The following is a 16,894-nucleotide window of genomic DNA, read 5'->3' on the forward strand; positions in this document are numbered from 1 at the left end:
TAATGTTATATGATTTGATAATACCTTTTGTGTATTACTTGAGTGATGTTATATTCATAATAAAAAATTTGTCCTTACGTTGGTTCATTTTCTTCAGCTCGTTCTTTCAAAGTTTGAACTCCTTACTGTTTGTAAAATTTTAGTACGTGACATAGCTACCTATATGGATATTGTTATCCACAAATGTATCTATCTTTCTAGTTATTTTCATCTCTTTTTATTCATCCGTCTATCTCCTTATTTACCTATTTATATTCTTTATAAGCGTGGAATTGTATAACGATTAAGTTTAAGACACGCTGAGAATATACATATATATATAAACAAAGAACAAAACCAGTTGCAACAAAATTATCCCAGGAAAATCTAGATTTATCATCATACAGATACGGGTATCTTGTGACGTCACGCGTTCTGGTACCGCCCTCAAACCCAATAATAGAGCTAAGAGGAAACATAAACGATAGAAAGCGCCTCTCGAAAACGTTGGCGACAACCGTCAGGCAAGCAGAGACATCGAACCACTTTTGTGTGTACCACGTGCTGCAGGAGAACATTAACTGGGGCTGTGTTGAAGTGTTTAAACAGACAACAGTCAGTAACCATACAACAAGCGTATTCCCACCAAAATATTATCGATATATCATCTATCTTATATTTTCAGTGTCAGTAGATTTAACATTATCAATATACTGGGTAAAGCAACGAGGCACTTCATGTCCTAAACTTTGTTTTATAAATAAAAGCAATATATAATCTTTTCCACTTGGAGAATCATGGAATGTTTCCTGCATTGGAAATCCTTCCTTTTCCTAGCTTTGACACTCAGCCCTCTAATCCAATGTAGACGGGTCCCGTGGTGGCACATCAAGATGGCCCAAAGCCAAGGGTATTATAATTTCATTTATTTACTATTTTAAGCTACATTACCTAAATATATATTTTTCCTTGGAACTGATAAAAAGGAACCGGTAATCTTTTTCTCCTATATTCAACAAATCGTTGTTCCTATCATTATTTTAATACTTTGATATAATATTGAAAGTCATAGCTTTTAATTAGAAACTGTCTCGATGTCAGAATTGGTTTAAAATACACTTAGTATAAGGAGCAGTTGTTAGCTGTTTTTCATTTCTTTTTCATATCCATTAGTGAACTTATAAAGTATGCCTAACAAGAAACAGTTTGTGATATACATCAGAATTGGAGTTTATTTATTCCTTTTTTAACTTATTTCTCTTGTTAAATAACGAATTGCACAGAATGTTCATTTATTATTGGCCTGTAATTTGATAACTCTATTATCTGTTTTCAACATGCATTGTGTACTAATTTTATGATTTTAAATTAACGTTTATAAAAAGCTTAAGTTTTTGGAAAATCAGCCTAAAAATTACCATAGAGATTTATAATCTTCTAGTACTGGTCATAGCTATTATAGTAATACGAAGTTTGTAAGGGCTAAAGCACAAAACACGCAAATACGAAGTTAGTAAGGCCTAAAGCACAAAAATAATAGTTTGATTTGTTTTTCGTGTATCCTTCAGAAGCTACTTGGTTATAAATGAAATATGTTGTATACTAGCAGCTCTTCAACATATATTTGATGTAAACACTTAACATTTCCCACAGTACTGCTATTCATTCTTTTATGTAAACACTAAAGACAAGAGACTTTAGGGTATTATACTTTTTCGGCACAGATTGTCTGTTTTTTTATTAGATTTTTATAATACTGTATTTTGCTAATTTTACATAATATATATCATTTCAGAATACCATCCGCACTTCACAGTATTATTGCACAATTCAACTTAGAGAATTTATAACACACATAGACGTGAGCATGTTTACATAACGAATGTGTTCTCTTCAGCCTAAGTGTTACTACAGTATAACTTACAACATTTTATTTTTAAATGTAAATAATAAATATCCACTAACAATTGCTATGAGTATTTACGTCACTTCAATCCCAGTATTGTACCTAATTCGATATTCATTGTAATTGTGAAAAATTTGAAACGTGCACAAACTGCAAACTAAACGTTGATATTTACTTATCAATTTCAACGCTTCAATAATTTTACATGGATCTATAATTCATATCGTTGGCGTACGTTTAGCATTTGGAAAGACGAAGACACATAAATCAAAATTTTGACAAGCGCACCAGGTCATTTTCATAATTTGAATATAAATGGATGCGTTATCAGTTGTTTGCAAATAAGGTCTCAGGTCTTTATTTTAAAACCCTAGTACTAAGACTCACTTTGTGTTATATCCACGAGGTTACAAATAATATTTTATTAAGGTTGATAAACTGTGCATTTATCGCTATTTTACGAGAGAAAAAACAAGCAAAATTGTAAGAATTACGTGGCCATAGAAACTACATATTAAGAGCTTTTTAGCGTATCACTAAACTTTGAGAAATTGGTTGGAGAATTGGAAACTTTATATGTAGAAGCAACAATAAGAGATGTTTAAATAAGTGAAACTGGTGGTTACGGAACTTTTATGACTTACTTCCTGGATTACTCTAAACAATGACAAGATTATGTCACGACCTTGGTAATTCGTTGGTATCACTTAGACGCATGACCGTATCGGAGGAGTTCTTGAATGCTTAGTATTCTGTGAAAGCCCAAGTGGCCTGTATGAATAATCTCTCTTCACGCAGTATCAGTGGGCTTAAAGGTTATTGGTGAAAAACATTCGTGTTATGTTGAAGTAATAGAAATATGATCCAAGTTCATAAAACGTTATTCAAAACCATCATCGCTGAATTAAGTGTGTATATTTGGAAATATGTTATTTAGAAGATGGCCAAGGTCTTGAAAGAATGATTTCATATAAATATTCGTGTTCAGTGGGTTAGTTGTGTATTTCAGCAAAGCACTTACCGCTGTTAAACTCAGACATACGTTTCGGTTTTTTTCAAGCGAAATTCTGAGAATGATGACAGGTTTACAGCCACATCTTGCTCTTTGAATGCATCAACGAAAGAATAAAAGAACGCTGCTTACATGTAGTATTACAATATCGTGGTTCTATCACATTTTAAGATGTTCTAATGTAACCGTTAAAAACTTTCTTTGCCACTACTTAGTACAGTGTATTTGTTTGTGACAAAGAAGCTCATCTGATTTATTCGCATATTTACGGACTTTTATGTCACTTGAAATTCTATAAACGTTATCAAAATTTTATTTTTTTTTCACGTCCTTGGTTTCTTTATGCTGTTGGTTCTTCAAAACCTAAAGCCTAAACTGTCGTGTTATGTTTCAATAGCAAGTAAATAACCTTCATTATTTTTCACAGTTTTCGTCGTGCACATTTCCATTCAAATGCATATTTTGTATCAGACGCTGAAACAAAAACAAGAGTTGTCAGTAGGGCTTTATCTCTCAGATAAAGACCCTACCTTTCGTGGATGCAACTGGTTTTAAGGATTCTAACGTTTGAATTATGAGGTCCGATAATGAATTCACCATCTGACTTTTTTAAAACATCTTAGACATAAACTTTCTACGTTAGTAATTTAGGAGTACACGTTGACTCTGTTGTAGAGCTTTGGATTTTAGGTGTGACGAACTGGATTCAAATGCGTGCGATATCACAAACTATTAGCACAATTTAAGCTCTGGATACGATATTAGGATGAAAGTCTATCCCTAGCGTGGATAGTAGGGTACTGCTGACTGACTCTTTTCCACTTTTTTGTCAGTAGTTTTAAACTAGGAAAGAGTGCAAAGAGTAATTTTCTCATAAATGCAAGTATAAATTATTAATTTAGCTAATACGAGGTTTGAATGTTTGGCAATGTTAAACGCTTCTCCGTCTTCAGTCCATAGATTAAAAGTTCATCACATGCCTACTCGGAAGTTGTAATCCGTACATTGAATAGTTTATGACTACAGAAAGTAATTATTAATGATTTCCTGAAATTCTATGTCGTCAGGATTCTGTTTAGGGTATATATATATTTTTACTTAACTTGTACTTTCTTATCGTCTACTAAGATGTTTTCTTATGACCACAATTAACAGACCTAGAAAATCAAAATCTCATTTGCCCGTTACAAACAAATATGGAATTTAACTATGTTCATATCATCTACTTAGCCCATAGTAACAAAGTGCACGAATATTTGTAACGCGACCATAATTTCTAGTTTAATTAAGGTCATGTTCTACAGTTGCACAGATGTTGATATCAGTGTTTGGTTAATGTGATACTATTATGATGATCTCAAGGTATCGAGTACTGAAAACTAAATATACGTTAAGTTCTATCTTCGTACATACATTTCTCTTAATGGTCACAATAAAACTACAATGGTTACAATAAAACTACATAATTGCTACATTGTAGCTGCTTCTCCTTTTTTTTTTCCGTTCTAGTTATTGACCCTAGCTCGTGACGACCCAAAACCAAGTTAATTCGTATTTGAATATTTAATCCATTGTTTAAAGGAATGTATAATGTCATAAATTAATAAATTAAAAAGCCATGTGAAATTCTCGTTAAAATAAACTGTATCCAGTATGGGAAAAGATTTAACCTATCACTCTGCCATCTATCCACGGTTCACTAGTAAATGTGTACATGTTTTTATTTTCAAGATGGTATTTTTTTAGGTCATTCATATAACACATAATCTCGCAGTATTGTTTGATAAAATCTATATCAGTATATTCCTTGTATTTGTTTTTCACCTACAACCAGTATAACTAAGTAAAACTGCTTAAAGTTTCATAAAATAAGTAAAAATTTAAAACACTGGAATAATTAACTCTCTATTCTTTCGTTAACATGTATTTGAGTTTCCAAGCAAGTGTTCATTAAGTTTGATAAGTTGAATAATTTTAGTTTATTTATTCAGCTTTAAAAATATAGATGTGTTTTATATCTTTAACCTGAATGACATCTCGTGCAATACATGAACAGACCAGTCATTTCAGAGACTCCAGGAATCAGGTATAGCTGTCTCTAACGTAAAATGACTACACGACTAGTCTTACAGAGTAATGTGATTGCCTGTCATTTTTACAAGACTATTACGGCTGTAAATAAGCACGTGATCTGTTAAACAGTTCTATAGATAATTCTAAAATGTGGTTCTTTATAACTTAGCAAAATGTTCTTGTATAAATCATGTCACTTTAACTGAGTGAATAAGTACAGTGGAGTTTCAAATTATGTATCGTTCACTAAGTTATGTAATTTAGAACCTAGAACAGACTTTAATTATATAGCTGAGTAAATCCAACGGCACCTACAACTGTAAGAATCATCTAGCATTTTGACACAAAAATAAGTGTCATTTCTGATTCAGCAAAAATAATGCTTGCGATTAAAAACAACCACATGATTCACAGAACTTATGAAGAGTTATATTACACTACCTTAAATGCTCTTGCTCGTCTACTTAATATAACAAGTGATTTGAAATTCTGTATCATTCAATACGTTATGTAGTTTAGTACCTAGAACAGATTATGTAATTATATGACTGAGTAAACTCGACAGCACCGTGATAAACTTTAGTTACCATTCTAATTAAAAAACTAGTTTACGCTTACTAAATAAAATGGTAATTTACAAGTAGTGTATTATTAACATAATTTTGTAAAAGAAAATCAGTAAATCACGTAAAAACCACAGCCTATATAAAGTCGCAATGGTACGATCTGTATCACAACTACATTTTGTTAATTTTGGCGTGTCGTAGGTATCTGGATGCTATCACAATTGTATTATTATAAAAAAGGGATCTACAACAGTCCTTTTCGACATTAAATAGTTGTGTACTCAGACCAGAAAGATTTTTCAGATCAGGAAATTATAGCTCCTAAGAAGAAAATATCCCTTGTTTTAATGGCGTTGGAAAACAAAGGAATATGTATCAACTTGGAACATCAGAACCATCTAGAAATAGACTTATAACAAGTATATCCTCAAGTCGTGATAACCAAAGTACAGCGTTTTGTGATTGGCGTAAACCCACGAACACAAAGCTCAGTAGCAAAATCCATTCAGTAAACACTACGCAACATAATCAAGGTTAATCGCAGGTACAAAAGTTGCTTCCATGACAAATCTGCTTAACCGTTGTATACTTCAAGCAGCTGGAGAATGAAAATAGTACACTAATCACTTCATACAAAGACGCACTGGTCACATCATTGATTTCTGTACGATCAGAATGTTGAGATGGGTGGTGGTAACTCGAGGACCTTGTACAATAAATAAATTATGAAATGCCTCAGGTATGCTTTGATTTATAGCAGTCTCACCATGGACTCTTTTCCAATTGAAACTAAGTTGCAGGACAATTGTCAAATAAGGCATGATCTTACATGATAAAGTTCCAAAACATTTTTGATGTTTACCTTCAACGGCCAATGACGTCCACATAAACAAAATGGCGAATGCTTACATTTTTTTCTTTAAAAAGTGTTATTTTGTGTACAGTTGTTTTTCATATGAACTACGATTATTGTAAAAATAATTTTGAGATGTTTGACCCATCAAGGTATAAGAGAACTTCGTGTGGATTATGATTCTATTTCAGCATTTTAACTTTTACAGAATTATTTCAGAAAATCTAACAAAAGATTGAATCTAACACCAAAAAATGTAAAAAAGAAAGTTTGAATTTATTTATCAATTATTACAATTTTAGTTACACAGTTTTGAGTGTTCTAGCTAGTTTCTAATTAAAAAGAAAAACATCTTTATACAGTACTTCATAAGATACAAAATATCTGAGTAATCCAAGTTGAGATGAGGTTGAAATACAGGGGTTAAAGGTCAAGAAACCCATGTGGAAATAATATACAGCAAATGAATAGAGTGTTGTAAATATAAGAGGTTAATCTGGACAATTTAAAAAGTATCGGTGTCATTGGGTTTGTTTTACTTTGTTATATTGTCTGTAATCCACTTGCCATGTTTTGTAATCTGAAATCAGTGTCTAAACATCTATATTTCTCTATGTACGAGTACTTCAATGAGACACTACTTGAATACTAACTCTGATGCTAACTATTGGTCACTGGCCTTACCAGTCCTCCTTTATATACGTCACCACAGAAGATTTTCTTACTTAAGATAATAGTAATGATTTAGAGGTTGACGTTGTGAGCTTAATTTAATAATACCTACTGATTTAGAGAGAGACGTTGGAGTTGGGAGTAGTTCGGCTTCATCAGGATGTCTTATTCCAACAAAAAGAGTTTTGTAAAGGAATACAATGCAGTGAGAATCATATTATTTTTTTAAATAACATGTTAAAACGAAAATAAAAGGCATGCCTGATTTAGCACAATGTAATATTTGTGTTTTAAAACAACCAAGTTAATTTTGAACTTATAGAGAACGAAATCACGTCACCTTAGGTACTTTTAAACATCTATATGATATAACAAGTCACTGAAAGCTCACAGAAATATGATGACTTAATGTCTTCGTAAAAATTTAAATATTACATGTGAATGAATGAAAAGATGGAAATATTCTGCCATAATTACATTGCCCCATCTGTAGGAGAGAGAGAGAGGTTTGTTTGTTTGTTGTTTGGAATTTCACACAAAGCTCCTCGAGGGCTATCTGTGCTAGCCGTCCCTAATTTAGCAGGATAAGACTAGAGGGAAGGCAGCTCGTCATCACCACCCACCGCCAACTATTGGGCTACTCTTTTACCAACGAATAGTAGGATTGACCGTCACATTATAACGCCCCCACGGCTGGGAGGGGGAGCATATTTGGCGCGACTCGGGCGCGAACCCGCGACCCTCAGATCACAAAGCGCACGCCTTAACGCGCTAGGCCATGCCAGGCCCGAGAGAGGCGTATTAAATAATGTGATTCAACCGATTCAACCCTTTAATTATTTCCCGTGTGCTAAACAGGAAGTAATGTGTTGCGGTCAGCGAGAAATAATTGATCAAATTGTACACCGACTGGTTATTTGATTAAAGCCTCAAAAACTCACTTATAGAACACGCCATTCATTTGTATATACAAAAATTAACTAATCTTATAATATATTAGGTAGTGCTTAAGTACAATAAATGAAATGCAATCGTGACATCGTTAGTACGTTTGCAAGACAAAAGTAAGAACATCGACTCTAAGTAATAGTTTTAACGTTGTGTGTTATATATTATTTTAACATACCCTATTTTACTTCAGTTTCGAAGGTGCCACTAGTAACAGTTGTGACAGCTAACTGTTCATATGAGATAGACTATAAATGCGATAGGATTTTCTTGCCAAGTGAAACAGACATCAAGTCAGGATTCAGTTAGTTGTAGCCTAATTATGCTAACAATATGAAAAGAAGTGTCGTATGGAAGCCGACAAACAGATGGATAAGTATTTGTCTTAAAAATAAATAGAGAAGCCTAGTTGACAGTAAATTAATGGAAATTTGCGATTTAAAATAACGAGAACCATTTTACTCTTTACTGTGTGTTGTACCTACTACTGTACCACTGGGGGGCGGAGTGTTAAACAATCAAATTAAACTTGTGTGTTGTACCTACTACTGTGCCACTGGGGGGCGGAGTGTTAAACAATGAAATTAAACTTGTGTGTTGTACCTACTACTGTGTCACTGGGGGGGGAGTGTTAAACAATGAAATTAAACTTGTGTGTTGTACCAACTACTGTGCCACTGAGGGGGAGTGTTAAACAATGAAATTAAACTTGTGTGTTGTATCTACTACTGTGCCACTGGGGGCGGAGTGTTAAACAATTAAATTAGACTTGTGTGTTGTACCTACTACTGTGCCACTGGGGGGCGGAGTGTTAAACAATCAAATTAAACTTGTGTGTTGTACCTACTACTGTGCCACTGGGGGGAGGAGTGTTAAACAATTAAATTAAACTTGTGTGTTGTACCAACTACTGTGCCACTGGGGGGAGTGTTAAACAATTAAATTAAACTTGTGTGTTGTACCAACTACTATGCCACTGGGGGGGGAGTGTTAAACAATGAAATTAAACTTGTGTGTTGTACCTACTACTGTGCCACTGGGGGGGCGGAGTGTTAAACAATTAAATTAAACTTGTGTGTTGTACCTACTACTGTGCCACTGGAGGGCGGAGTGTTAAACAATTAAATTAAACTTGTGTGTTGTACCAACTACTGTGCCACTGGGGGGGGGAGTGTTAAACAATTAAATTAAACTTGTGTGTTGTACCAACTACTGTGCCACTGGGGGAGTGTTAAACAATTAAATTAAACTTGTGTGTTGTACCAACTACTGTGCCACTGGAGGGGAGTGTTAAACAATGAAATTAAACTTGTGTGTTGTACCTACTACTGTGCCACTGGGGGGCGGAGTGTTAAACAATGAAATTAAACTTGTGTGTTGTACCTACTACTGTGCTACTGGGGGGGAGTGTTAAACAATGAAATTAAACTTGTGTGTTGTACCTACTACTGTGCCACTGGGGGGCGGAGTGTTAAACAATGAAATTAAACTTGTGTGTTGTACCTACTACTGTGCCACTGGGGGGCGGAGTGTTAAACAATCAAATTAAACTTGTATGTTGCACCTATAGGTGCATTTCAAAAGAGTTCAAATATACTTGTATTACTTCTTCATCAGCAGAGTTTGCGAAATAAAAAAGATCCTTAAATTACGAACCTTTGCATTTTATCAAACGTGTCTTTACTCTTACGTCACCTGGTGAGTCAGTGATAACTTTACCGACTTACAACATAATATCAGAGGCTCAATTCCTCACAGTGGACAGAACTCAAATAGCCACTCAACACTATGTAACAAATTTTGTTTCTGGACGGTATGTATTATTTCTTAATTGCTTATGTTTTAAAAGTACAGAAAATGGTCATTATTCCCTTCAAACTTTGCTTTTGTGACCTGGATAATGAAATTTAGAAATTAACCTATTTTCTATATAAAAACGGGCAAATTTGCACATTTTTATTTGCATGCGGTCTGAATAAAACAGCATACGGATCGAGACTTACATGTCTTTATACTAACGTCATAAAAAATAAACAAAAATGTTTAGAAGTGAATAGTTTATTGAGATTTGCGACTGTAACGTAAATTACTATCACGTATCAGTCCCTAAAACAGTTTACCATCATGTTTTCCTTATTCGTTTCTTGGTAACGGCGTTCAAAGTCCAGTATATCTTGGTGGAAACGGTCACCTTGCTCCTCTGAGTATTCTCCCATATTCTCCTTGAATTTATCAAGATGAGCGTCAAGGATATGGACTTTCAGGCGCATCCTGCAGCCCATTTTGCCGTAGTTCTTCACTGGAGCCTCAACCAGTTCCACATAATTTTCGGCCTTGTGATTGCCCAAGAAGCCCCGAACCACTGCAAATAAGTTGCCCCAAGTTTTTTTTTTTTTCCTTCCTACTGAGCTTCTTGGGGAATTCTGTGCATTCCAGGATCTTCTTTATTTGTAGTCCAACGAAGACACCAGCTTTGACCTTTGTCTCAGACAGCTTAAGGAAGAAGACTCAAAGGTACTTGAAGGCTGCAGACTCCTTAACAAGAGCTGTGACAAATTGTTTCATAAGACCCAATTTTATGTGCAATGGTGGGAAGGTCCACTAGTGGCTCACACTTGATATTGTGCCCAGGGTTTGTCTTGATCCCTGGCAGGCATACGGAAATATGCCTTGTAGGTTTCACACATTTTACCAGATGCTGTCACAGAGTAGTTTTTCGCTCTAGTCTTGATAAATTGGCCGCAAACATAGCAGAATGCATCTGGAGAATGCTTGCAGCTTCTTGATGCCGTCTCTGATAAACTCAGATAGGTCTGTGTGTTCACTTAGGCAGCTAGAACTAAACTGAAGTGGTGAGTGGTGAGCCCATGTATATGGAAAGTTCTAGAAAATTCTAAAAGTTTCTTGAAAATTCTCGTAACTTCTACAACATTCTAGAAAGTTCTCGAAACTTTCTTGTAAGTTCGAGAAAATTCTCTATTAACTACTGAGCACTGAATCTACTTGGAATGTTCTGGAGAATGGGTAAATTTGAAACTTTCATTAACCAGGTCACAAAAGCAAAGTTTGAAGAGAAAAATAGGTCTTTTCCATTTACTTTAAACATAAGCAATTTGGAACTAACACTTTCTGCCCAGGAACAAGAAAAAGTAAAAATTTTGTTTCATAGTGTTATGAGTCCATGTGTTAATAAATAAACTTTTTAGTTTTGCAAATAGATCTTAAACACAGAGAAACAAAATATATATCTTATATCAAGTCATTATCATATCATCTTTTACACATAAAAAAGAATATTATTTGTTGTTGATACATCACGTGAAGGAAAAAAATATTATTAGAGTGCACCGTAAACAGATATAATTCAAATAATTCATATCTTTCTCCATTATAAGCATTTAAAATGTTGGACAAATATTAACTGTGTATCAGTCGGATAACATTTTTATTAGAGTTTACTGATTGCCATCAAAGGAGTCAGCAAAAGTAGTTCCTAAAAGTTCGTAATTACGTATCTCGATACTAACTCTGAAATTATTAGTTTTGTATACAAATGTAATACTTAAAGGTACCGTGTCTAATAAAAATCCGTTTAGCTTTATCAACTTGACTCGAAAATGTTTGGTGGTTACGCCATTCTTACTGATATACAAAAAAGTCACAGTAGAGATGGTTACTACATAACAGGTGACTCAAAGAAATATTATACACTGTAAACACAACTGAGACTAGCTTAAGGCGGTCCCGGTATGACTAAGTGGTTAAGGCGCTCGACTCGCAATCTGAAGGTCGCGTGTTCGAATCCCCATCACACCAAACATGCTCGCCCTTTCGGCCGTGTGGGCGTTATAATGTTATGGTCAATCCTACTCTTCGTCGGTAAAAAGAACAGTCCAACAATTGGCGGTGGGTTATGATGTCTAACTGCCTTTCCTCTGATCTTACACTGTTAAACTAACGATGGTTAGCGCAGATAGTCCTTGAGTAGCTTTCAGCAAAATTCAACAAACAAACAAAACTAACTAAGTGTCATTGATACAATCTAAGGAGCTTTTACAATCAGTAACATAACAAAGGTCAGAAAAAATGCTGAGTCAAGTTTTTCCTGTGGACCCTTGTTTATCAGATGTGTATGTTTAGCCTTTTTTTTTGCATTGTTTGTGATTTATTATTTTAGCTCATTGTTCGTGTGTATTCATAAAAAAAATACTTTGTTTTAAACTTTGTCCTTCATACGAGTGTTTTTGTGTTTGTGTGTTTTTCTTATAGCAAATCCACATCGGGCTATCTGCTGAACCCACCGAGGGGAATCTAACCCCTGAATTTGGCGTTGTAAATTCGTAGACTTACCGCTGTACTAGCGGGGATGGCCCTTCGTACGAATCAATTACCTTGAAGACAGCTTCAAGAAATGAATTGATAGGTTATTCAATAAATATTGAGTATTGAGAACTTATGAGTTAAAATACAGTTTAATGTAATAATAATATCCAATGCCGACGAGGCCTTTCGTAAATTCCAAGACTCATCAGGAAGGCTAGGATACTACAAACATAATAGTTGCCAAAATGCTATTTATATACTTATGTATTCGAACAAGTGTTTGAGAATGAACTAACCAAATTTGGTAAGCTATATTTGTTTATTAATTTTATTTAAGGCATTACAAATCGAAGGATAAAACCAGACTGACTGAATTATTATTAATTTTAACCATAATGAATGTTAATTCACACTTTCATAATAATTTTTTATTCCCTTCGCCTAGCGTGAAAACGCATCAACTATTTCCCATTCAAAGACGATTCATGTGATATATATATTTTATTTCTGTAAATGCACATTTATATATACAACTTGCACACTTTTGCGCGAACTTTCAGTCTTTATGTGTCTGGGCCCTAGAGTATTAATTTAAACTGCTCCATCTATTTCCATACCACTGTTTTTTCTCATGTTCTTAGCTGAAACTTTAATCTATTATTTTGCACAAGAGGTTATAATGTTAGAAACACTGGAAGTTTCTTATTTGATTTTCTAGAAGAAATTAACAAGTTAAATTATTAAAGATGGTTGAAGTTAAAAGCTATATTGAAATATTTAAAACGTTGATTTTAAACCTTAGCCATTTTTCTTTCACCTGACGAATACAGCGCTCGTGCTCTTGATTTTTTATCTTTATAGTCAATTTTTATTGGTCCACAGCACCATCTCTGTTCAAAAAAGTCTTAACCGTAGAATTACCGTTGGGTCCATGAGGCTCCCTTCAGCTTTTTAAGTACACTTTTTTTAAAAAAATATGTGTCTATTAAATTGTTCGTTATTCTATGGCTTTGTTTGTTACAGGATTCCTAATAACACATGAACCACTCAAAAGCGTCTAAACAAAAAATCCATCAATACTGCAGTTGCTAACTAATTACTGCTGTTTCTGTGTTATATTACATAAGAAAACAAAATTACTTGATATGATGCATTATGTGAACCTTACTCACAAACAACAGTGTACGAACAAATCAGTATTTGATGGTTAAGAATTATTTAGCCAGATCTCTCTTGAGGTCTTTCTTTCGACTGAACATTTATCTCCTAAAAATTGTATATTCAAACTGTTCGTTTGTTGTTATGCGTGAAACTATAAATGTGCACTGTGAGGATCGAGCCCCTAATTTCTGCGTGGGCCTCGATCACCTAGGTAATGATTGAAACTGTGTTAGATTACATATGGTTAAACAATTTACATGTAATGTATTGTTCTATAATGGCACACAGATGTCAAACTTTGTGGAACTCATAACACACGTGATTCGTATCCTGTTGTCTTTACATTTGTATTCTCGTGTGATGACTTTTGCTTCTAATGGAAGTATTAAGCATTGCCACATGTTAGGCTGAAATACATCCAGAAACAGGATATTTATTTTGATAAACTCAGCTTTGTTTACGATATACTTAATGCACTATAGTGAAATCAGTATCTGTATAAAGGCCAGAACTTTATAGGAATATTTAAATCTTTTTTTCACAAAAATCCTTCCCTTAAAAAATAAATGATAATAATAACAAATACTAGATGAACTATCGGTCGAACGAAGGTAAGTTTGTGAGTTTGCAATGTTATAAGAAATGGGTTCAGGTTCTCGCGGTAGACACAGGAAGTAGCCCAATGTGGCTCTGCCCTCAAACAGATGAAATTTGTACCATACGTTACTTGTTTCTAAAGGAGAACATAGAAGTATAATGTTATATTTTCAAAATGCACCAAATGATAATTATTTTAAGACTATTATCGTTTGATGTTCATAGTTGCTTTTTGAAACTTTCTTTTCTTGAAAGACTTAAAAGTCCTGGTTTCCACAATTTTATAACTTGAAAAAGACACCTGAACTAAATTGTTCGAAAAATTATTGATTCTGTATTTGTAAAACCTTTCGCAAAAGTACTAACAACAATACTCTTTAGATAGTGTACTTGATATAATATTTTTTAACAGAATCGCCACATCCAAATAAGCTAACTAGTTTCTAAATGTTGTAAATGAAACTATAAAAAAACATTAATTAAGAGGCAAATAATTCAAACATAAAGGGCCAATGACTTGATCTAAAGTTAGATTTTGTTACAAAATAGTGGTCTTAAGTACAAACTAGAACCATATAGGTCGCATCGTGTTAGTTATAGTACATATATTTATATGTATTTAGCTCAAACCGTTCAAAATGCTTTATAAGAACAAAATATCTTATATAGCTTTAATCTTTAAAAAAAACACAAAAATACAGAAATTAAAAGTACCATATGCTTAGCGCATGATCTGTACGTTTAGCAATTAAACTGTAAATGGTTAATATACCTCTTTTTGTTTTTTTCGAGTAAAGAGATTAAAATTATGGTAAAAGAAAAGGCAGATGAGTTATCATTCCATTTGTGAATATGTGTTTTCAATACGTATTTTTGTAATTAAATATATTTGTCTTTATTGACAAAAGCTATACTTCCAGTTATGATTCAATCAATAATCTTCTGTAGTATTTTTAAATTTTTTTGCTGAAAACTCAGAGTCAGTTAGTCCGCGATTAGCTGACCTTTCAAATTGACCTCCTGAAATCGAGCGAGTTCAGAGACTTTATACATTCTTAGTTCTTTTTCACATTAGCTTGGATCACTTGCGTCATAGACTTTCAAAAGTAACGAACTTTATTTTCGTTGTATTTGACGAGCCTCAAGATAATTAATTAGGAAATGCCCTAACTGTTGATATTGCACATCATACGTAAAACTTCGTTTCGTAAAACTGATATAAGCTATACGACTATACGTGTTTCTGAATAAAAGTAGTTTTGACTTTATTCAAAACTCATTGATAATGTTGTATATCATTAAACCTCTCATTGGTTGATCCAATCTGTGGCGAAAAAAAAAGACGTTGATTTTAATCAGCATTTGACCCTTGACCTGTTACGATTGACTCTTTAGGCACAGCGCCACGTGTAAGTGAGCTTATAATGTCATATGTTTAACTTTCCTTTTCGCACCATCTGGATCCATTGATCACAATATTAACTAAAAAAACAAGGAATATTTAACAACAAATGTTTCTCGTTTGTCTTGTGTTTGTGTATGTGGGCTTCATAGTTAATGAAAGTTTGTCAATAAGTTTAATCTCATTATGACAAATATTACCAGCAGAAACGGTCTTTCTCGTGACTTTTCTGAGGACACCAGCAGATTAGCAATAGAAACCCAGAGACCAATAAGTAGAATTTAGTTCCATAATGAAAACAGTAACAAATTATAGAGAATTTACTTATCAATGATTAAGGCTTAGATGATCGTGTAGGCTACTAATCGCAACAATGAATCTAATGGATCAGATTGCGAATCAGAGGTTTAATGGTTCACATCCTGTAGCCACAAAAAGCCTTCCGTAATCTGTGGCCCTGAGAATGCTGTAAGAGTAACATTAAATCTTACTATTTGGTCAGACAATAAGTAACCCAAGGGTTTACAGTAGGTATTTTTGACTCCTTATCTTCCTGAAATTGCTTAAATCTATGAAAAGTAAACAGAGAATTCCCAAACAAAGCTCTACTAGCGAGTCAGCGGCTAACTTAAGAACTGAAATATTAAAATCCGGGGATTCGATTTCCCGTGGGGGACACAGCAGATACCCGAATATGACTTTGCTCTAAAACAAACCCAGTCAAAAATAAATGTAAAAAAAAAAAAAAGATGCAGGTTCAAGAAAAAGGTCTTCCATGTCTTTGTTGTCCCTAAGGTAAAATACATTCGTACGTAGCTCACAAATAAATGTGCACTCAGAGGTTAATTTACATTCAAAATGAAAATAAGGAAGTTAAACTGATCTTAATAGAACCCTCTGACGGTTAGATTTATTGTGATAATGGAGAAGTGCACATTATGATAGTTAAATGAAGATTTATGGAGACCAGTTCGTAATACAGTTGTTCAAAGCATAACCACGCTGTTGTACATAGCCGACGAAAGTAAGGAATTATTTCCTTGCAGGTTTCGTTGTGTGATACCACAATGTAATTTTTGCATTGATTCGAGAACTATCCCTGGAAAGAAACAAAAACAGTGTTGTAGTCTTAAAGAGACACGCCTATATTTTAATTGAAACCAGACTTTAATCGAGTTGTATCTTTAGCAAGTAATACAATGAAATGTCTTATAAAGTTTCAAAAAACAATGTGTACTGCATCAAAATAAGAAAGGGCTAAAATTTTGTACAGTCAAAGAATAAAACAGTTATAAATATTAGTTGTGTGCCTACTTTAGGTGTCTTATTGTGAGAATACACTTCTGATGTAGGTGTGAGTATATGAATAGCGTGTTACGTTGTAAATCGAGTATCTAGGGTT

At 33.8% G+C, this 16,894-nt stretch overlaps 1 protein-coding gene across 3 annotated transcripts in view; it reads left to right on the forward strand.

The window, feature by feature from the left end:
* Nucleotides 1-456: 456 nt before the first annotated feature.
* Nucleotides 457-16,894, forward strand: part of LOC143252164 (transforming growth factor-beta-induced protein ig-h3-like) — a 44,107-nt gene continuing 27,669 nt past the window's right edge. For all 3 annotated transcript variants that reach the window (XM_076503874.1, XM_076503877.1, XM_076503875.1), the window contains exon 1: nucleotides 457-889. In XM_076503874.1, the coding sequence (XP_076359989.1) occupies nucleotides 777-889 (113 nt within the window). In that variant the 5' untranslated portion in view covers nucleotides 457-776. The remainder of the gene's footprint in view (nucleotides 890-16,894) is intronic.

This window comes from Tachypleus tridentatus, chromosome 6 (genome assembly GCF_004210375.1).
Source record: "Tachypleus tridentatus isolate NWPU-2018 chromosome 6, ASM421037v1, whole genome shotgun sequence".
NCBI lineage: Eukaryota > Metazoa > Arthropoda > Merostomata > Xiphosura > Limulidae > Tachypleus > Tachypleus tridentatus.